This window comes from Drosophila simulans, chromosome 2L, assembly GCF_016746395.2.
Source record: "Drosophila simulans strain w501 chromosome 2L, Prin_Dsim_3.1, whole genome shotgun sequence".
Classification (NCBI taxonomy): domain Eukaryota; kingdom Metazoa; phylum Arthropoda; class Insecta; order Diptera; family Drosophilidae; genus Drosophila; species Drosophila simulans.
The window spans coordinates 6,658,258-6,681,560 of record NC_052520.2 but is presented as its reverse complement, the minus strand read 5'-3'; the positions used below and the strand labels follow the sequence as shown (position 1 = coordinate 6,681,560).

Sequence of the window (23,303 nt, the reverse complement as noted above, 5' to 3'; positions counted from 1 at the left end):
ATAGCATCTCGGGTGTGTCCGCAGCACCGCAACTCCGTGATAAATGCACATCTGCATAATGCCCTCCTCCAACTGCCCGCTGACATGCCGGCGACATAATGACGAACAGGTCGGGCCATCCATCCAACTTCCCTTCCCCTTGGATCCCAATGCTACTGTCGTGTTACGCATCAGTCCCGTGTCAACGGCAAATGGGAATGGGGGAGCTCCGAAGTGGGGGACACTTGTACTGCATAAGTAGCCATTAATAGGTGCCATATGCATATCATTTTGGGCTCTAGTTTTAACGAGTAGTTCGTCTGTTTTGAATGCCTGCAGAGCGTGCCGTTTATTTACGATCTCCATTTCAAAAGAGCAAAAGTCTGGCCCCATCCAACGAGTTCCTTAGGATTTGGAGGTGGTCGAAAACAAGGCTGGACGCATTATCGGAAAAGGGTTCGCACGAATCCGATTTAATAGCCTTAAACGGGCCTACAATGTAAGCATGTTTCGGGATTGAGTTTCAGTTTAATGGCCCATACGATCCACAACTGGGGCAGCCCAAGTGGGCAACTCCCGCATAATAATTGGTGGATGAGCTAATGAACTGAAGACAATAAGTAATTACCCATAACTATAATCACAGAGAGCGACTTTTAACCAAAATATTTATTCTTACAAATTACACAGCAGTTTTTAGCAATACTACATACATAATTGCAACTTAAAGCGAAACAAACGAAAACTGAATTGTGTTCTCAAAAATCTATAAACTGAGTTACTGAATATTTTCTAAACATTTTCTATATAGAAAATACATTTTAATTTCCTATATTTTAAAAAAGATTACCCATTGTAAAAGTTTCTTTTGAACTAAGGAAGCGAAAATTATGAGGTCTCAAAGTTGACTACCACTTTTTCCACTCACTTCCTCAATTATTCACCAGCGATCTGGCCACACTGTCGATGTTTACGCAAATTTTGCACGTGGGCGTCGCGGCTTACTCACGCGTCAAATCAAAAGAAACACAAACGAAGACAAAATGCCGCGTTTCTCCCAAGAGCAACAACAACAGCTGAGAACAAAACAGAAACGCAGAAAGGCAACAACAAGTTGTCGCTGCTCCAAGTTGCTCCAGCCAACAGCGCTGCCGCTGCCTCAGTCGACGCTGCGCGTCGATCATTCCCTTTGCATTTTCAAATTTTCAGTTTCAGTTCGCGTTGGAACGTTGAACAAGACGGTGCGTGTCCTAGGTGCTTCGATAAGTGATCGGTGATCAGTGATTAGTTTTGGCGATAAATCAGTAGCATCAATAGATCGAATTATCGTGAGAATGTTTCAGTTTTTTAACGCTTCCTAAGTGTTCTTTTAAAATCAGCTCGCGCTGTACACAGTTTTTTGCCCATATTTTGAAATCCGATCGATCCCCAAGCAGTATCCTCCGCATCCAAGGTGTCCAAGATCGCGTCGCGTTCGCCTTAATAGCATAAAAGTGTTTTAATTTTTATTGGCACGAACGGGCGAGTCCGTTGCGGAGCAGTTGTCGTTGCTGGAGGATTGCAGGCATTGGCGTCGCGTGTTCTCCACCTCGATCCCATAAAATCGACTCCACGAAATCTTCGCGTGTGTCCCCATTCCAAAATCCAGCTTTTCTACCTGGCGCGTATTTCGAAAAGGGTTTAAATGGTCTAATGCATCCGTTTCGTTATCGATTCTTTTAGTGTGAAGATACCCTTGCGACGTGTTTGATCTTTCGCTCTGCAAAAGTACAACATAATAAAAGTGTCTGTGCGGGCGGAAAAGTGTGGCAATACTCGTAAAAATAACTCAGGTCGTTTCCATTCTAAATTGCGCGTTGACAGCCGCAAGTGGCGCAAACGAGCCGCACAAAGAACAAGGAGCTGTCAGTTCCGTCCCGCCAAGTGGATCACTTGGATCACTTGGCTCACATCCACATCCGCAGTGGGGGCACCTCTAGACCACGAGCAGCGTCCTTGACCACGAGGTGAGTGTGAAGGTGGGCCAGACCTCCGGGCTTTTACATATGCTGCTCATTCGTGTGGCCAAAATCTGGGCTACACTCCGCTCACTCGGAAAATGAGTGCGCCAAGTGACCAGGTGCGAAGTGCATTCCATATTCAAGTGCGTGGAAGGTACTCGAGCATATTAAGTTGTTCTTAAAGAAGTTGCGTTAATAATGATGATGATGTAAAGATAAACGATAGATATACGGAAATAATCACGACTTGAGTCTATGTTTATTAATATCAATCATTAAGAAAGTTATTAATAGCTAAATGCTAATTTCTAGTTTTCGATCTTAACAGACTGTAGAGTAAAGAATCGCATCTTCTAGCTACACCCACAGCAGTTTAACTCTTTTTCATTCGACTTTATAGCATGATAATCACCAAGTTGTTGATAGGCCAATCTATGAATATTTTTTATGAGCGCCTCACAAGATTTCTATTCATTTCACCGCCATTTTATATCTGATGATAAATCATGCTAATTGTTGTTGTAATTCAAATACTATCGATACATATTAATTAGCCACACCCAAGTCAACCGCAATCTGGCGGCCAAATCGGCCTGTGGCATCCTCACCATTCGAGCGACATTAATCTATGGGGGATCTGGAGATCTTATCTGCATTGGCGCCATAAATACCGCAGTCGATTCATAATTTATTAATTACCGGACTTTCCACACGTATTTAAACGAGCGCAGATTGAGGTTTATGCCTTCGCAAGAACTATAATTATGTGATCATATAAGGTCTGAGCACAGAATATTTTCCCATCCACCAAATATGAATTGTGATTCGAAACGGCAGCCACAGTTTGTTAATGATGTTGACCAAATGAAGCTGGCCACATTCCCCAACAACGGTTAAAATACTTAATTTTATTTGGCTCGATTTCCCAATCACTTTGCAGCTTCTACTGGGCTCTGCTACTCAATTCCGAGCGATTCAATTAAAAGACGCCCACTGCAAAGATCCCCATAACAATTTATAACTGCCTGTTCGAAAGACATTTCAGACTTGCGGTTATTTTATTATTTGAATATATTATTCAGCGACAGTGGCGTTGTGACCCGAAGGGGTATTAATCTTCAAGATGTAGTAACCACTACTGCGTTGAGGTGTATCTATACAATAGATAGATACTTTCCCTTCAATAGAGTGCTCGAATAAGATCGATCTGTTCAGTTTTGCAATGAGATGTGACAGAAATTCACTGAATAATTATTCAAATATGGAGCTTGGTGTTTTCTTATTCTCTGTCCAAACATTGACACCCCTTGGCGCCCCACACACAGAGATGACTCTTCAGACATGGTAATATCTTGCTGGCCATATTTGGAGCTCGAGTTTGACATTATTAAAACATAAATAATATTGCCATTGTTGGTTATGGAATTTCCGCTTGGCAGCGAGTTATGAGTTCATAAACAAATGCAAATTAAGTGGAAAATTGTTGCACCAGCAAATTAGCGCATCGTCAGTGGAAAGTCATTTGGACACCAATATCCGACCCTTTTGCGGCAAATCAGGCTAACAAATTTTAATGCTTTGTATTGACTTCAGCCGGAATTTGCAATTCAAATGGAGCAAAGTCACAATAGCAGCTAAGGCTATTTGTGTTGGCCGTTTGGACTGCGGGCTTCAAAGCCAATTCAAGTCGAATGGAGACGCGACTTTGCCTTAATGGTTCATCAACATAAGTTAATGGGTTTTCGGTTTTGGCCTAATGACAGATTAAACACATTCTCAAGCGATTTGACAAGATCGCCAAACAAAATTGCGCCGAAATGTATACTTTTATCCGGGCACGATAAGTAGCATCTATCACGCATATTATTTTCCTTAGATATTTTGCCAAGATATGCAAATATTTTAAAGACAACTGATAGCAAGGCGAGGTCTAACAAACACCTGGTAAAAAACATTTAATTATATAGCCGCTGTATAAATTTAATTGATGGCAATATAATACGATTTGAGACAGTTTCTAGCTGCTGGCTATGTTTACTTCAAAAAGTAGTCATCATGCATGTTTAGCTCATCGCAAGATTAAAGATTCAAGATTACAGAGATAATAATAATACCATTCTTACGAGTCTTTAAATTGTGATTTATGCGTTTTTACACCTACAATTTCAATCATTTTTATGCACTCCGCTGTTGCGATTGAGCAACTTGGCAGGTGGCAATTACCATACCAGAAATCTCAATCACCCGATTTATAATTGACAGACCTTTCAATATTTTGAAATAGGACTCCATATAACACCTGAAAAGCCACATTTCCAGCTGTCAACTACTGCATTTTTGTCGAAAATAAATAGTCAAAAATTGAATGGGAAAACGACGACAAAAAGACCGAGCCGAAATTCAAATCGATACAAATACAGAAATCAATGAAATGAGGACGTCAAGTGCCGTCCGAGACTATTGAACTCCAATCCTAATCTTGACACCTCGAAAACAACGTTCAAAAAAATGTTTGGCCTGCGCCGGAAGTTACACAAAGTCCCATTATGATGAAACCAATTTATCAGGCTGCTCGAAATCAATTCAGTTCACCTCGCTATTTGGTTGCCTCCAATTATAATGGGCTGACTGCTTGAAATTAAACAAAGCCTGAAGAAAGTTAGCTGCAAATGAAAATCCACCGAAGAATTTCCCTAAGTGGCTTAACAGCGCGATTGCGCTCTTTCTCCAGATTTTTCACTCTCGTGCTGCGTAGGCGCCGGCATAGATTTTTTTCCATGTCAAACCAGCGACTGACAGCAGGTTTGCCAGCCTGAGCGAGCGCTTGGAGCTCCAACAACTCACAGCCCCAACTCGCAGCGAAGTTTTTGGCTGAGCATTTAAGCCCGGCTGATTTGATTTCAGTGACACGACGCCCGCGGCGGCAGCGAAACTTGTCCTGCCCACACGCGACTGCGCAGAAGCGCGGTTTTAACCGCTGCCAACTCGCGTCGCGCATGCGCAGTAGCCGCGCCAGCGTTTTCCTTCTCGCTTCAGTTTTTGCGCCGTTTTAAACGCCCGGGGGGACGTGGACACCGGTACCAGCGGTTGCAGGCTGGCGCGATCGGAAAATAAAGAGTCAAAATATTTGAATTTCTAATGCCGCACGAGGGCAGACTTAGGAGTGTATCATTGAATCATCGAAAATCTATCGAAACTTGGTACTCATTTAATACCAACTACAAACAAATATTTCAATATCTTTCAATTTGTTTTTTAATATATTCTAGGTATTTGATAGAACAGTTCAACTAACCAGTAGGATTAGTTATTTTCCATTAGCATTAATTGTCATTTAGGCTAATCATAATATTATTGTAGGTTCCTAAAGCAGAAGTTAGTAGTAGTAGCTATAAAAAAATTTACCACATCAAAGTGGCACTTGGATAAATGCATCTCCCATCCCTCTGCTGTGTAGAGCATACCCTTCGATCGACCCTCGCTGCCAACTGGCTACCCAGGGTTCTGGTTTCCCTTTCGCCTGACTCTCTTCTGGCCCGCCGCCATTTAATCTGATGAAATGACTTTTCCGATAAGCATCAAATTTCCTTTGATGATCGACCAGAAACGCCTTTGTCACTGCAATGACGGTGACGCCAAACTTGTTCAATCGGCTGGGGATCAGTGAGGGGTCCAAACCCGGCCAGTGGGTGATGACGATGATCTGGATAGCATCCAACCCTTCTCAGTTGCGGTTTTGGTTGCCGATTGATCGGCTTGCGGCTTCCGTGTGCATTTGCCTTTGCTTAATTAAATGTCAATCAATGTACTCGTCGCTTTATGGAGACGGACTTTGATTCTGATTTCTGATTTTGTCCGCTTTAATAAGTATGCAGATGTGGCGTCGTCTTCACCATGCTGACGATGGCCTCTTTGGCGTCTCCATGGCGGGATTTTGTTTTTGGTGCCTCAACTTGATGAGTGCGTGGGTGCTGGACAAAGATATATGCCTGGTCTAGGCATGATCTATACCAAACCGATGGCATTAAAAAGTATTTAATAAATTTCAGGCCTGAGGATTATGTGTTTAGGTGTACACTCGAAGGTGTTTCCACTGCTGGTTTCGGTTTTTCTTTATGCTCGCGGCGGATTACTCGGTTGACATTTGGTGGGAAATGTTCTGGTAGCCGGCGGCCAACTTAACTGGGTATTAATAAACGTTTCAATGAACACTTGGCACAGATCTCGGGCATTATGCTTGGGTTAAGTTCTTGATAACCTTTCAGGGAATTTGAAATGGCTGAATAACTGGGACGATTTAAGCTTTTAGAACTTATGGGAATCTCTTTCTCATAGGATGGGAATATATTGAAACATTGTTTACATATTCTGAATTTCATGTTTAATCGACCGTAGATAAATTCAATTTTCAATTGAAAATAGATTTAGTTACCAGATTATCGGTTCAAATACTTAAGATTCCACTGATAGATGATTGAAAAGTGGGTCTTTCGAAATGGTGAGAGTATATAGGATTCATTCAACTTTAATATTTTTATTGATTCAACTTCCTTATGGCGCCCACTACAAAGCCAGGTACTACTCGGCTGTCCATCTTAATCCGCATACTAAAGCACTCTGATATCACATCTGTCGAATGGAGAATAAAAACCCTAAAATACGATCGAAGTGTATGTGATCTGCCACCGTATCTTCCAGTTTTACTACGTGGGGAGACGGAGAGCCCAGGTCCGGTAATTGCGATTACACCCATAAACGGAACAGATCCTACAGCCCGTCGTCCACTTGTGACTCAGTGACATTGTAGTCGGGAGAACGAGAAGTCAACAACAGCAATATCCACTGCCACTATAAATCCATAACTGTCAGTCAACATTTTGGACCAGTATCGGTGAAGTTGTCGTCGTGTCTTGTATGGCCAGAACGCCATTTGGTTTTGGCCCGGCTCCGAATGTGAATCCCAATGTGGCTGCTTGTGGCTGGAGCATCGGCGACCGTTACCACATTCCTGGGACACCTCAGAGCCAAAGCCAACAACATCTCGGCCACATTTCTTGTGTTTATTTAAGCATGAAAGTTGTGTAATGGCTGGTAGTTAGAGTTGGAGTTGAGATCGGGGAGGATGAGCTCGTGGCGGGACTGTAAGTCTCTATCAATTGGATTTGTGTGTTATGCAGTTTATGGCACTTGCTGACATTTGTGGCTGCTCAAGTGATGAGCTAAAGGCCTAATTGCAATGAATTATTTTTGAGATTGAAGGATGGGTCCTTAACCTATTTTCGGGCTTATTTTACGACTACCTCTTGTTTTACGCCAATCAGTGGGTACTTAATTCTGTTTCTAACATCACAGATTTCACTTCATTCTATTTCATTTCACTGATCGTTAAAGGCTGAATTTCTAGCTCCCTTTTTCTAAGATTTATGTGAATCATGAAAGAAGTTTTTCATTGTGTTTTACAATGAAGGCAATGAATAGCGTTTGGATAAATTAGCTTTGCATAATATTGTGAATGATACTTTGTGAAGCAATTATGCCCTACCTAATCTCGCGACCTTCCAAGAAAAAGTTTCAATTAACTAAAATTCATCACCTTCGCATTTCCTCGAAACTTCCGCCGAAGAAGCACCTGAAAACACATCTGAATACACACATTAAATAAACATTTATTTAAGTTAAAAGAGGCATTCAAGAAAGAATGATTGCAAATATCGAACATAAATCTCGGGCAGCTCAAGGAATCCACAATGGGCACACGGGGAAATTACAACGAGAAATATAAAACTTAAGCTCCGAAATGCTTTATGATGATGACGCCCACAGATGGCCAAAGAGATGAAAGATATAGGGGGGATCCTATATAAATATATATAGCTATATCTATATAGGTGATACCCGACCAAGTACTTCCGGCAAAGTGGGGAGTGAAAAATGTGAAGCGGGAGCTGCTTGTTGAGAATCCCAAAAATGCTGCAAAATATTTACCGATTGCTATACTTCTGTCCCGGTTAATACTTTTCTCGCTAAACAAAAAATTTCATTTGAATTTTATTTATTACTCGATGCGATTTTATTTTATGCTCCTCCACACGCAATGCGTTTTATTTTTAAACGTAAATAAACAACCACCGACTGAAGACCGGGCTCCCATTTTCTTCGCTTTATCGTTTCTTTCTTTATATTTATATTTCAGCGGACGGTAAAGATTTTGGAGTGAGGCGCCCGTACCCCTCGGTCCATCATTCCCGCACCACCACCCCTTCCTTCCGAAGATCACAGAAGACACCAGCAACAACGAACACGATGAATTGGACGCGCGTGCTGCTAATCGGGTTGACCGCCTTGGCGCTGACATTTGTGGAGGTTGCATCACTCTCACTCGATCCAGGTAAGTGCATCCGAAGCACCTTCCTCGCACCGCCCAGCATTCCAGCGAACTCTTTCCTCAGGCTGCACTGGGAGAAAAGCTAAGCTTGTATCAGCAAGTCAGCTAAAGAATTCGAGTGGTTTATCAACATAAAGTTAGAAGAACTCAAGCTATATCTATACAAAGCAAGTCAGTTTATTCACTTTAAAGATAGTTCTATCCATTGATATTTTTAACTTTTTCCATAAATATATCCAAATGGGTTCCTTATTGATCGATCAGTGTATGTACATATATGGCTTTACGGTTCCTATGGGCAGCAAAGCGACTAGCGGCAATGCCAATGTTTGCCGAAAGCCATACTTTTGGTTAACAACTTGGCGATTTATGTAAATCTTGCACTCAAATCCCAATGCAAACGTCACCAGCTGACAGCGGGGTCACCAGTTTCTGAGTTGGCGACCTCCCTGCTCCGTAGATGGTTATATTACAGCCCGATCACGAGCCAGAGGCTTTTATGAATGTGTCCCGGGCTCATAACCATATCCATGACCACCATACCTATGCCCAAGTCCACATCCATGTCGTGAAGGTCACCTGGCATGAGCCTGTCAAAAGTCGGTCGCTGTCAGCATGACAAATAACCGCACAAATGCGTGAAATTCTATATAGAGTCGTCTTGATGGATTCTTTGACCCGCAGTTGTTCGTTCACTTACGTATACACGGATTGTGCAAATAGTGATCGTGTATTTATTTGGGTTAACACGGTCCGCGGGTATTAAAGGCAATCTCCCTGGGTGACCAAAATAAATAGTTCCATGTTCCGTATCCGAGGTGCTGTAATCTGTGGCAGGCGAAATAACCGATTGCCAATGTTTGTGGGCAAACAGAGCAAGTGGCTAAGACGGGGTTTACTTGAAGAGATTAACAAACATGGCCCGATGATGATTTGGGCATTATCTCTGTTTATTTTGTAATCAATATGTATGGTTAAGGTAGAACGGAAGTTGTTCTTAACAGTTTCGAAACTGATCAAAAAATGCAAAAAAAAGATAAGGCACGAAAATATGAAAGGAATATAGAATTTGATTTAGTTATATCTTACCCTTGCAGTTGCTTCCGCTGAACTGGAGCAGTTTATACGAAAAGGAGATGTGGTCATATCAACGCGACACATTAGGTAATTAACGAATCTTAGCACTATTTATTCTAAAACTAAGAGTTCCCATCAATTAGACCGCGTCGAAAGTTGCACATATCCATAGAAGCACTCTTCATGATAGACTTCCCCATGCTGAAGCACAAGATGTCGTTCTTCCTGGACCGCAAACAGCAGCGGGTAACGCTGGACATCAGTGCGAACGGAGCCACCGAGTCGCGCAACTTCGAGATACCCAACATCAACGAGACGAGCACCATCCGTTCCCTGGCGCTGCAGTTCTCCAAGAATCGCATAACGCTCCATGTGGACTGCAAGGCGAGCACACATCACGACATCGACATGAACCTGGCCAAGCTGTACACCCAGATGGATGATCCGGTGATCAAGCTGGTGAGTAGATGGTACTTGCTCCCAAGTGGCATAGAAGATAAGTGAACCATATCGTTGACAGTTCCGTGAGCGCAAGTATCCCCTCCACTTCGATGGGGACATGGAGCACTCCCTGCAGCGGGCCAATTGCCAGAAGGGCAACCATCGTCGTGGCAATCGTCGCATGCTGCGCAACAAGATCACCGAGCGTGGTGAGTTATTCCCGCGCATCCTTGACTACCTACAACCCACTTATATAAACATATACTCCGCTTTGTGTGCTCCAATCTTTGCAGAGAAGAACAAGAAGCGCGATGTGCGCGGCTGGTATGAGCCAACGATCGCACGGGAAGGAGTCGTGGATCACAGACACCAGGAGGTGCCAACGGACGTGGAGCGCGGCGACATTCCCGTTCTGAATGGCGATTGCGAAGGTAGGTGCCCAGCAGCAGTGCACCACCACCTCATCCACCCAACTGCTCCGTACTCGGTTATCAACTGTCAGTCGGTAGTCTCGAGGCAGTCAACGAATCTTGGCCCAAAGGCGTGGCCCCCGTCCAAAACGACGAGGGCTTCCTACGACTCCAAAGGTTGGGCTGTTGCTAGATTAGAGGCTCGTTTTGATGAAATTGTTTGGCCTTTGTCAGTTGGCGTTTAATGTCACTCGAGGAACATAATTCAATTAGGCGAATGTAGTGGAGCAACCTGAAATGGGGCATGTGTGTGTGGGCTGGGGAACTGATTCGGCGGGGGATTGTTGTTGCATCGAGTGGGGGCTCCAGATTTCAATGGCATGTGCAAGTGAATGAACGAGGCCTTGAAAACCAGTACAGGCATTCTCAAATTGCAATCTTTTGGAATAGCAAAAGTTATTTGATTCTTTAGAACTATAAAATTAACTACAATCTTAAGTTATTTTTATTCAATTCATTGAACGTAAAGAGGAAACGTAGCTGTCAAAGTAATAGAACTGACTTTGATTGATTGGGTTAAAGATGGGTTCCTTATATGGCAGAAAGCATGTGGGATGATAAACCAATACGCAAATAGTTTGGTTCTGGGAAAGTCAAAAGGCTAATACCCTTGCCATACCATTCCCCAATACCGATTTGCTTGTCCTTGAGCATTATGGTCTTCATTAGGCCGGCAAGTCGTAAACCATCTCGCTTAACTCGCTAATGCCTTATAAATCTGGCAAGCAATTAATAACGACCCGAGCACTATCTATGCCAGTGTAATATAGCCATAGGTACCCTCATCGGTGTCACTGTCTTGGCCAATAAGTCGCCGTTAAGTGATCGCGGTAAAAGGGTAATATATCCAGAGGATGGAGGGCTACAAGGCGCCCACAGTGCACACTCACTAATGAACACCGAGATATGACAAAGCCGCGCATAAGCTGTGCACTCGATTCCCAACATTGCCTGGTGTCGAGCCGGCATAATTATTATTTATCTGGCTCAGAGCAAAGACACCAAATTGGTAGCCAGCTACGATCTGTACCCACACAATCTACACAGAGAGAAATTCACTTGTGCATGTGCAATAATGTAGATAATATTGATTACAAGTTGCTATAAAATTCAGATCTGCTGTTTTATGGTAGTGCCCACCTACTTTACTTCTTTGAAAATGTCAGTTATGTTATGATAGTTAATGTTGAGAGCAGACTTTTTTTTCGAGTGCACTTGACATGAGTACGGGGCGGCATATAAATCGGCAAAGGCAAAGCCAACGAAAACGGCAAATCGTAATGAATGAATTACGTGGCCACGCCGCCAACGAACCAAATGCAAGCGAAGGTTGCCAAATGTAACCAAAACGAGATCGAGATTTGCTGGGGCGAGGACCCCAGATGGAGAAGCAGTGGAGCCGGGACGCAGGGGCTACTCACCCAATCCGACTTGGAACGGATGCGTTTGGGCGTTGAGGCGGCGGCGTTTTCAATGTTGACAAAACTCACTCAGCCAGGTAAACCGACAAAGTCAGACAGATGTGCCCATAGAACGGACCACTAGGCTGAACTAGTTTAGTTGTGGCCATGGTGTCGTACATGGTGTTGTACAATCCAAAAGGCCTAGAGATGTCAGATCTATAAGCGATATATTGCAATTTGTAGACCAGGATAACCATAAGAAATTGAAAAACGGAAGGAAATCTTTAGAGCAGTTTTACAAGTTATTAAGCATTAATTAGTTTTCAAGATGAAAAATCCTGTAGAATGCTTCCGTTGAGAATCTATGACCCATATCCGGTCGCAAATTCTGGCCAAGATTTGTCACTTGCAAAACAATCAACCTACACACGAAATTAGCATATATTTAGAACCTGAGTTATTCCATTTCCCCCAGTCGATCAGTTCAGATCACACTGACTCATCCCCAGTGAGTTGCGGGTTTGGGATTAGGTGATCGGTTTTGCTGTACCAGTGCATTAAGCTGCACTAAAACGCCATTCGCATTAGCAGCTGTTCGTAGTCCTGGATCCATTGGAGCGACAAAGCGGATTAGGTTGCAATCAGAGAGTGAGTGCGAAATGGGTGCATCGGTTAGACCTTAATCTTGTCAGCCGCTTGAACGCTTCCCACACACATTCGCCGACTTCGTTTTGCAGGGTGTGGAGTAGGGTGTTGGTGAATTATTGTTGCTTTATTTAAAGTCCCCACCGAACCCGACTTATCTCAACTGTAACGCTCTGGCCATTGTTCCAAACACAGACGCCCTCGCACGCTCGCTTAGCGATTTACTGGCTCTGGTGAAGCTGCTCCGCGAAGACGTCGCCCACCAGCGCCAGGAGATTGCCTACCTGCGTATGCTCCTGGAGAACTGTGCCGGCTGCAAGAATCCCCTCACCACCGACAACCAACTGCGCATCGAGCCCGACTGCCGTTCCGCCAATCCCTGTTATCCTGGTAAGTGCGATTGCCCAAAATGTTGGCCATAATTAGGTTAAACTAAATCTTAAATTAAAATTACTCATTAACTGAGAACGAGAAATCAGTAGAGATATTGCAACTTAAAGCTTGATCTTCTGTTTTTCTTTGCCAGGAGTGGAGTGCCTGGACTCGGCAGCCGGTCCTCGATGTGGCCACTGTCCCCTTGGCTTCATTGGCGATGGCAAGAGCTGCAAGCCGGGCGTTACCTGCGCCCATCACATGTGCTATCCGTAAGTCTCTACTGCATCCTTATATACCAACCATATACACATATATATAATCCTGTGCGTGTGCTCTTCGTGCGAGGAAAATTAACGCGGCTTGTGGAGCTTTTAATGGCGTCAAGGGCGTGGCCATCGCATCCATGTTAATTGTATTTGTCATGCTGCGACTGCGAGGGCTTGAAAAGCGCCGCCATCCGAAAGGCTTATCCCCGTCCTGACTGTGCAATTATTTGCATTTGGCCTTAATGGCAATTTGATGTTGTTTATGGTTTGATGATCTAGTCAAGCAGCCACGCAGCGCCTCCTTGACAAGCTGGCCAGCGGCAGAGGCATCCATATACATATCTCAATCTGTGATTGATAAGCACGTGATGGCCATTGAGAAGAAGACACATTTAGGCCTCTATTTGCCCTGTGTGAATTCTACGAATAAATGGGAGCAACGCGACCATGGACATAAGCTGGTTACCCAGAACCCAGAAGAGTAAGTGGATTGGGCTTAATGGCCGTGAGTCATGTCATGAGGGATCATGTGGAACCTGTTCTCTCACCTCTGTGCATCTGATAAGCTACGTAGATCGTAGATATGTCAATTCGAATGCGAAGACTTCCTAATCCCCACTTACACTGCGAGATTTTCCATTTCTTACGCATTATCGCATCTTGAATAATCTAGACGCGGTGAGTTAGATATTCAAATGGAGTCCAAGAAACGGATTTATCCATCGAGAGATCTCTTTGATCTGTTTAAGATTATTAATGGGGTCAGGCAGCGATTCGAAATGGAAATTTCGATTCATAACTGAGGCGGAGGAGGAGACTCTGACTCTGATCCACCCACAGCACCCATATGAAGTTGTTAGCTTGGAACCGGAAGAGCTCGTCACAATGGGAAATAGTAATAAAGTGGTTAATATTGTTCTGGCGCTGCCAAAATAATTATGCTAAATACCCACAGCACTGCTGGGGAGCCTAATAAAATCATTATATCGAACTGGTAACCCACCTGCAACACCAGTCATAAATATGTTAAACAAAACTATAACAAGTTATGCGATGTAACGGAGCTGGAACTGGAGAAGAATATTTTTGGTAGATACTCCTCGTATTGTTCGACAAAATGCAACAAAACCTTTGGCACTACGGAAGACCCATAGATGTCTGTGGGGTCTGGACCACAAATGGCACTTGAGGCAGCCGCATAAATTAGTTAAATGTGAGCCCGGCACAAAGAACCCGCACCCAAGCAAGTCGATTCTGAGGACTGACTGACTTCATTGTGTCAAGACACCTAAAGTGATTTCTGTTATTCTTTCCCCGACCACGGACGACCCCACGGGAAATGCGAGAATCCACTGGCCACGCGCATAGGAGCCTCACAGAACGTAGGCCATAAATTTGAGTAAATTATTGAAAAGGGCTCCCAAAGATCGGGCTAGGAGCCCCGTCTGTTGTAGGTGTCTTCGAATCGCCTCGGTTTGTTTACCCATCCCGGGTTGTTGCGGGCAAGGTGCGCCTCTTGCTGACCGACCGACCGTCTTTTAATTTGCATAAAATTGCCTTAAATGTTGTCACGACGCCGACTCGTTACTGTCATCTTTCATTATCGATGAAATGTGGCCAATGTGTGTGGTAGGCCCAAAACCGATGGCCAAAACTCCATTCCAATCATTCTAATTTAGAACCCAACGAATGTCATCTGAATCTGGTCAACGCTTTGTTTATTTTCACTTTGATTCAGAGCCCCATTCTTTGAAAGACCATCGATTCTATTAAAAGGCCGTAAAACTTGTGCTAATGACATGCACACCTGTTGATCCTTTGTTGTGGCAGCTATCGTGTGTGTGTGTGTGTGTTTTTATGGCGGTATTACATAGGTAACAATCCTATATTGAAGCTCCTTTCGAGTAGGGTTACATAATGAAAAAGGTCGTAAGAGGTTAGGTTCTTAAACTCATGGTAGCGCTCTACATTGAAAATGATTCTATGTTTTCGAAGAACTTGTGGCAAGTTATACTTAAAAAAAAAAAAAAAAGTAATACTTTATATACAGAAATTATGTTTTAAAAGAGGTTTAATTATCAAATGTTTGGCCCACTCCTTCTGCACATTTCATTTACTTTGGTGGCCCATTTGCCTTCATCTCTTTGTACCCATTTCAGCACTTTCCATTTCCCAAGGTACAATTCCAATCCCAGGTGGTGCTGACCACCTGAAAAGCCAATCATAACTTGGCCCCAGGCCGTTGACAGTCGGGCGCCTGGGCGCGGAAACTTTTTACCGCGCACACTTCTGTTGTTCGATTTAAATTATGCATTTGACGAAACAATCAGCAGTGCAATCAAGCTGCGATCCACAAACCAGGGAGATAATATTACCATCTAGAGATCGGAGATACCGATTTGGGAGTGTGATTCCTGGGCGGATGGCAGCTGCAACATGTGTACGCGCATGTTGGACAATTCCCGCGACAGAATTTCATTTCGATTGGGGAAACTTTCCCACAGAATCTCGCCTTTCCACACCCCTCCCTCTGCCAGTGGGGCCAAAAAACAATCCAACAAGCAAGAAATCGTTTACGGCCGACTGAGGTAAAAGCTGGAAAAGCTGCGAGTGGAAGCCGCGGCTAGCTGGTTCACAGCTCGAAACATCAAAGTTCGGTGGAACGCATATCTCAGTGTGAATCAAGTTCGCCTACGCATCGGGAAAAAGTGGATCCATTGATTCCAAGTCGTCGTGGCTGGGTATTCGGTTTTGTTGTTGGGTTGCTGTGGCTGTTGACTTGGCGGCCGAGGCAGCGTTTGACTGCTTGAATTCAAATTAATAGTCGACTGGCAGCGATTCCCAGTCGGGCTTCGTTTATACGAAGTTAAATATCATGATCCCAAAACTTCATTTCTTTGAAGAACTTTATGTTTTGTAGACAATCATTCAAAATTATTAGGTTTATTATATTAGGTTTATATAATATAGGATAGTTGTACCCATATACTTTTATTCACTATAATAACTTACTTCCCTTAATGAGTTCTTAACTTTACTGTACTCGTAAAATAATCTCAACTTCAAGTATCCTGATATACTTTAATACAAGCTATTACCTTAATACGTTAATAGGGATTTTACGAACATCCCACGCGAGGATTTTACGAAATCGCAACGCCGCATAAACTTTTCACGACGCCGGTTGTCTTGGCAATGCGCAGGCGCAGCAATGAAAACAAAAACAAGCCCGGGCCAGGCCAAGTCGAGATCAGGCCCGAGCCAAAGAGCTGAAAAGCTGCAGCCGGAGTCGGAGTTGTAGATGGAGAAGGAGTTGAAGTTGGAGCTGGAGCTGGAGCTGGAGCCCCAACCTCAACCTCGCAGATAAGTGGCCTGTGGCAAAATAAACGCCGCTTTATGGCAGTTAGCTGCAGTTTGTCCAGAGCGTGCGCCACATTCGAGGATTGGGGGATGGAGTACGTGGTATTGAAGATTGGTGGCACTGCTCGGATGCACTTCTCCAGCAGAAGGAGCGCTCGCCATGGAGTGGCAGCCAAGTGTTTCTTGGCTCTTTTGTTGTTAGAGCATTTGCATGGCATGCGCTACCATTAGAAGCCATTTGGATGAGGTTAATGGCTGAGCGGTCGGGTAAGCCCTAAGAATAAGGCTAACGTTCGATCCGTATAGCTAATAGACCATTAAACGGGCCAAGGGGATAGCTAAACTATGTGATTTGGGAACTACGGCAAACCCTAAATACAGTAATATTGAATACTCTAATCGTACATACTGTAATCCCTGATGATTCAAACTTGTGTGCTCCCCCATCCCGCAGTGCAATGCGGCTAAAAGCCTTTGCATGCTTCAGAGCCATGTTCACACATTACTCAGGCCCTGCTCCTTCACTGGGACCTGCCCTCTATTCCTTCTATGGCTCCTTGGGCCGGTGTTTGAACTGGACTCGAACTCGGCTCAAACCAGCAAATTGGAATTATGAATTATGAATGCGTGGTTAATAAAAAGAACGTCCAGAAGGAACGGCAGTCAAGACGAGGCAAGTGGGTATGGGCTTGGGCATGGGCATGGGTTTGGGTTTGGGTCCGTCATGCCAACCGGTGGACGGGGAGGTTGGCTGAAATGCTAATGCGTTCCTCGTTGCGCTTGACTGGATATTTTCCCAGCACTCAAACGATGCCGCAGCTCCTCGGACCCAGACAATATGGTCGAATGAACTGAAACAAAGCAGAAAAGCGCAAAGTGGTGGTCAGGAGAGGGAGGTTGCCGGGCTGGCCCACAAGATTGGGGCGGAGGCATCTGGGAACGCAGCCGGAAAGCGAAAACCCCCACGCAGCATCAAGCAACCTGGATGGGGATCGCCTCCTCTTAGACCGCTTGCCACTTAAGTACTTAACACTTTTTGCTAATTGCGGCCCAACCAGTTAGAGGCGATCCCCAAAAATGCTTCCACTCGAAAAGTCCAAATTGACGCACACTCGGCGGATCGGGACAAGTGTGTTGTGGCCCACCATGGACATGCCGAAGTCGAGGGCTCCAAGCTGATGGATCTCATCAACTGACAGAGCGAAAAAATAACAAACGCAATACTTCAAGTTTTTGCGACTCGAATTTTAAGCCAGCCTATGTTGTTTTAATACTCTACCCAAAGCGGGCATAGTAAATACCATGTGATGTTTCAAAAATAATTGTTTATGAAAATAACACACAAGAAGTTGCTATCAGCACAGCACAATCTTTTTTGTTTATATAACAAATTTTGTTATAAAATTCTTTCTGCATTGGAGGGTATTAACTTTGCTTCGTTTCGAATCCCTTTTCATGTGCTAGATCATTATTACAGCTTTCCCCAGGGGCCAAATGCAAGTTGGGTAGCTAGGGCCAACATGTCTGCCAAGTCTATAACTCGAACTGGGACTTCCGGCAGGCCAAAACGCACTGTGTGCTTAGCCATAAAATATATGAAACTATGGCTTCTGGGTCAGTTGGGCACGGTAGTTCTGGCCGCTGTGTGATCTTCCTAGGAAATTGGCCTGCCAAGAGTTATGTCCTGACAAAGTGGCATGCTGATGAGCATGGATGCGGATGAAGACGGAACATTGGCCGATGGGCCAATAACTGTAACCCCCAAAACGGGGCGAACTAATGACCATGTCATGATATGTAAATATTTCGCAGAGCCATAAGCAATCCCACACTCGAGCATAAATAAGGAAAACGGTCGGTGAAATTTACATGCATGCAATGCAGTTGAATGTTTTGTGTTTTGTGTTTTGGCCATGGGCCATTGGGCATTGGACATTGGCCATTGGACATCCGCAGCGCAGCCTACACACACTCGATGCCCCCACCATCCATCCTTAAGTTATTTGCGTTTCGCTGGCTTTTAATAAGATTTTCTTGTAATTGTAATTTGTTTTCTTTTCGGGATCCGTTGTCGTTCCTGCGGGCGAACCGTTCGAAAATCCACCTGAGGAGGCGGAGGAGCCCAGGCACCTCTGAAGCCCCGTGGCACATGTCTTGTCTCTTTGACGGTGCTTTTGTGACCCTCGCATCCTCGCCGGGGCAACCTTTTCTCTCTCACTTTTCCCAGCTCACAGTGGCTTTTGTGTAGCTGTTTCCCCCTCAACATCATTAATAAATATGCCTTTGTATGCTCGACTGTGTCCAACATTAACAGTCTTTCGTTGCTGTTTGTTCCTGCCTGTCGGTATTAATAATAATAAACAATGTGCCCCGAATAGCACACACACACACACCACACATATCCCATGGCCAGTTGAACCCATTCCATACGATACCATACCATACCATAAAATCCCATCCCATTCCATTTCATCCTCCTGCTCGATCGCATTAACAACAACAACAATCTGTGTCTCCCTTTGCAGAGGCGTTCAGTGTCACGATACCGTGAATGGAGCCCAGTGTGACTCCTGTCCAGCCGGCTACGAAGGTGATGGACGCACATGTTCGCTACGTAATCCTTGCCTGGACACACCGTGCCCCTCAGGTAAGTGGCAGCCACTCAATTGGAATGGTCGGTCTGCCCCCATGTTTGCCCCCTCCCCTCCTCCCTTACAATAATCACCACGTCCTAATTCCTAAATGGAGTTTTGTCTTTTTGGGGATTTTGTTGATTTTATGGCTAATTTGTGTTTGTCGTGCCATCAGCTCACTTGCGAGTGGGTTGATTGGTAAACATGGGGACCCAGAACACATATTAAGGTTCTTAGCAAAACGAAAGGTTTGGTTTCAATTTTAGTGTCTAGTAATTAGGAACACCTAACATGATATTTTTTGGGGCAAGAACTTTAGTAAATGAGGACTAACTACATTTTAAATAGCAACACGTTGAAAACGCCTATTGTTGCTCCAAAAATATTACATTTTAATTTAATTTAAGTTTTTAGATTATATTAACTTTTTGTTTTCTTAAAAACCTTTTTATCTACAACCATACTTTAGAAACTTATATACCCTACCATTTGATCGTAGCGTACTCAATTCACACGATTATTTGATTTATTAATGCCCACTTCGGTTTAATTCGACCTCTGAGGACTCGCCGACCCTTCTGATTGAATAAAAAACCCTCGAAAATTATAGAGTACCTGTAGTACCTGGGCTATTTGGGGCTTCTCGCGAATGTGTGAAACAAGAGGGTTAATCAGAGCTCAGAGATATACTGAGATACAACGAGTTTTGGGCGTGCTGGAATGTTGGGGCCATATAAGACAAGTTGTCTAATTGATTTGCGGCAAAAGTACAAAGTGCTCGCTGCGCTTCCAGTAGGTGGACTTAATTGGACGAGTCGAATGGGACACATCGCACATTGAACTACCTACTTACTAATCAACAATTCTCATTTGTATCAGGCAACATTCTAGTGCCCTCGCATAATGTCCAACACTATCAGAGGCAGAGCCAGTACACCGCCCGAAAATTGTCGGTCGTTACGAACTAATCCGCGGAGGAAGGGACTATCGCAACGTTTTCGGCTGAGCTATGATACACAACTAAAGCTAAACAAGTACAGAGCGTAGAAAGTGCACATATTGAATTACTACTTTATAAAATAGTCATAAGTTGTAAGCTCTACGATTGGCGAACAGCGGAAATTCATAGTATTAGCAATTCATTTGAAAGCAGTCGCAGCTCCAGCGGAAAATCATGAGATAATATCCTTGAGAAGCTGTTGTAGAATAGATAACTAAATATGTATGTACGTCCCAATCAAATGCCCAGAAAGTGGAGTCTATAAACGTGTAACAAAATTTGCTTGCCCCGCCTGAAATCTCCCAATTATTGTAATAAACTATGAATATTATTATAACAAAATGTACGCTGTAATTTTTGGTATTTAATAAATAAACTCCATCATTGGCCATACAAATTTTTTTATTTGCCCATCGAAATCATCCAACTCAAATCCACATGCCTTTCTATCGCATCATGTTTATACACTATCATTTTCTGGTCATGCCTTCAGATATATCAACGGTGAGTGGCAGTTGTACTCGGAATATCTTATAGATCAATTTGAAGAATCAGCTGAAAACATAAAATAGATATAACTTATTTCAAAGAAAGTTATATGATTTCTGTTTTTATCGCATAAAAATCCATGAATCGTTAACGAATCGGAAAACAAAATAGAAGTAGAAGGCGAATTAGCACTGAAACACACTTAAATCGAAATTGTCATTTTTCCAACCGTTTTTCAAACAGAAAACGTTTTCTTTGAACAAAATGGCTCAAAAAGATACTACTCACACATATGTGAGTGAACAACTTCGTGAATAACTCATCTGTTTCCATTCGCTTTATTGCATTGCAATCATCTTAATTTGTTTTTGCAATTACTTTTTAACTTAACGAAGGCGCCCAGTGCCTCCAGGTTGGCTATCCGCCCTACTTTCACTGCATCTCGTGTCCCATGGGCCACGAGGTAAACGGAACCAGCTGCCGGGATATGAATGAGTGCCTGCTCTACGATCCTTGCGACGAGCTGGCGACCTGCACCAATCTTAGTCCTGGCTTCCAGTGCAGCCCGTGTCCCGTCGGCTTCGATGGCACCCACGCCCATGGCTACTTCGCCGACTACTACTCCGTGGAATATCGCAGGCAAACGTGCCTGGACGTCGATGAGTGCCGCACTGGCTTCTTCCGATGCCCGGAGCATTCCACCTGCATCAACGAGATTGTGAGTACGATGCAAATCTGAAAAAATCGTTTAAAAGTAATAGAAATCTTTCACAGGGTTCGTACAGATGCCAGTGCCACGAGGGATATGTAACAAATGGCACCTACAGCTGCCTAGACAGATCCTCGGTGTCCATGTGTCCGGATGGAACCGTTTGTGACCGCAATGCCGTGTGCCTTAGGATGGATAACATCCGCCACAAGTGTCACTGCAATGTGGGATGGGCGGGCAACGGATTGATTTGCGGTAGGGATACCGACGTAGATGGATGGCCAGATCAGGCAATCGGCTGTCCAGAGCTGCACTGTCAGCGGGACAACTGCCCTAAGTTGCCCAATTCGGGCCAGGAGGACGCCGATCTGGATGGACATGGCGATGGGTGCGACGACGACGCCGATGGCGACAACGTCCAGAACAGCCAGGACAATTGCTGGTTAGCCTACAACACCGAGCAGCTGGACTCCGACGGAGACAAGGTGGGCGATGTGTGCGACAACTGCGTGCTCAAGTACAATCCCAGGCAGCTGGACACGGACGAGGATGGACTCGGGGACGAGTGCGATGGGGATATCGACAACGACTCCATACCGAATTCGCTGGACAACTGTCCGCTGCTGCCGAATCCCAGTCAGTCGGACGTGGACAACGATGGTGTGGGCGACGCTTGCGATAACTGTCCGAATCTCCCGAATCCCGACCAGAAGGATCGCGACATGGACTTTGTAGGCGATGCCTGTCACAGGGACATCGATGGGGATGATGATGGAGTTCCAAACTCGCTGGACAACTGCCCAATGGTCAGTAACTCGGACCAGCTGGACACTGACGGTGATGGAACGGGCGATGAGTGCGATGACGACATGGACGGAGACGGGATTCCCAACTACAAGGACAACTGTCCGCTGGCCAAGAACCCGAAGCAGGAGGACTTCAATCGCAATGGCAGGGGTGACTCTTGCGAAGATGATGAGGACGTAGATGGAGTGCCCAATGCCATGGACAACTGCCCAAACAACTCGATGATTCACCACACTGACTTCCGCACTCTTCAAACCATTCCACTGGATCCCAAAGGCCTATCCCAAGCGGATCCCAATTGGGTGGTCCACGCCAATGGCACCGAGATTGTCCAGACCCTCAACTCGGATCCCGGTCTAGCGGTGGGCAAGGACGCCTTCGGAGGCGTTGACTTCGACGGCACCTTCTACATCAACGATGACACGGACGATGACTACGCTGGCTTTGTGTTCAGCTACCAGAGCAGCTACAAGTACTACGTGGTGCAGTGGAAGAAGGGCACCCAAACCTACTGGGAGCCACGACCGTTCACCGCCTCCGCAGCGCCGGGCATCCAGATCAAGCTGGTCAACAGCACCGAGGGTCCGGGGCCAATGATGAGGAACAGCCTGTGGCACGAGGGGAACACCGACGGCGAGGCTAGGCTGTTGTGGAAGGATCCGAAGAACATTGCGTGGAAGGAAAGGACCTCCTACCGCTGGTCCCTGGTGCATCGACCGGCCATCGGCCTCATCCGCCTGCAGTGAGTGATGGCACCATGACAGGGTTCCCAAGTCTTCAATCTCCTTCTCCCCACAGAATGCACGAGGGCAACCGCCTGATCTTCGACTCGGGCAATGTGTTCGACTCCACGCTGAAGGGCGGTCGGCTGGGCGTGTTCTGCTTCTCGCAGAGGATGATTATATGGTCCAACCTGCAGTACAAGTGCAATAGTAAGGAAATCGAAGGAGTAACTTCAACTCAACTAAATCTTTTTCTATGCTTTTCAAAACAGATCGTGTGAAGCCGCTGATCTACAATGATCTGTCCGACTATCTCAAGACGAAGGTGGAGTTGCAGGACTGAATGGAATCCCAATCCTCAGAGCCATTAAAGTCTTTTCTGCCATCAATTCTAACCAAATTATGTATTAATGCTACCACTTAGTTAATAAATGAGTTGCCAACCCAGTTGGCCATTGGAGCCGCGTTTTCCAACACGAAAATGAACTGAATCAAGTTGGCCGGGCTGCCCGTGAAATCAGGAGACATCGTCTGTCAATCCA

The 23,303-nt window shown here is 44.8% G+C and overlaps 1 protein-coding gene across 6 annotated transcripts; it reads left to right on the top strand.

Moving 5' to 3' along the window:
• The first annotated feature begins 1,151 nt into the window (after positions 1–1,151).
• On the top strand, positions 1,152–23,243 carry LOC6731254 (cartilage oligomeric matrix protein). 6 transcript variants are annotated; one of them, XM_039293266.2, is made up of 14 exons: positions 1,152–1,220; positions 1,702–1,985; positions 8,173–8,367; positions 9,462–9,528; positions 9,585–9,900; positions 9,962–10,091; positions 10,176–10,313; positions 12,596–12,790; positions 12,927–13,044; positions 18,927–19,048; positions 20,919–21,241; positions 21,298–22,781; positions 22,838–22,971; positions 23,034–23,243. In XM_039293266.2, the coding sequence occupies exons 3-14, from the start codon at positions 8,283–8,285 to the stop codon at positions 23,102–23,104; spliced, it is 3,183 nt and encodes a 1,060-aa protein (XP_039149200.1). In that variant the 5' UTR covers positions 1,152–1,220; positions 1,702–1,985; positions 8,173–8,282; the 3' UTR covers positions 23,105–23,243. The 6 variants fall into 6 exon arrangements, with proteins under 6 accessions (XP_039149200.1, XP_016023804.1, XP_039149202.1 ...); XM_039293268.2 differs by having other exon boundaries at positions 1,167–1,307; XM_039293272.2 differs by having other exon boundaries at positions 1,181–1,233.
• The last annotated feature ends 60 nt before the right edge of the window (positions 23,244–23,303 follow it).

What these genes read in the sequence shown, in the direction of transcription:
- LOC6731254 (XM_039293266.2), top strand. Translation starts at nt 8,283, where the DNA reads ATGAATTGGACGCGCGTGCTGCTAATCGGGTTGACCGCCTTGGCGCTG. An exon ending in GGACACACCGTGCCCCTCAG is followed by an intron (nt 19,049 to 20,918) that starts GTAAGTGGCAGC and finishes AACTTAACGAAG; the next exon opens with GCGCCCAGTGCCTCCAGGTT. An exon ending in ATCGGCCTCATCCGCCTGCA is followed by an intron (nt 22,782 to 22,837) that starts GTGAGTGATGGC and finishes TTCTCCCCACAG; the next exon opens with AATGCACGAGGGCAACCGCC.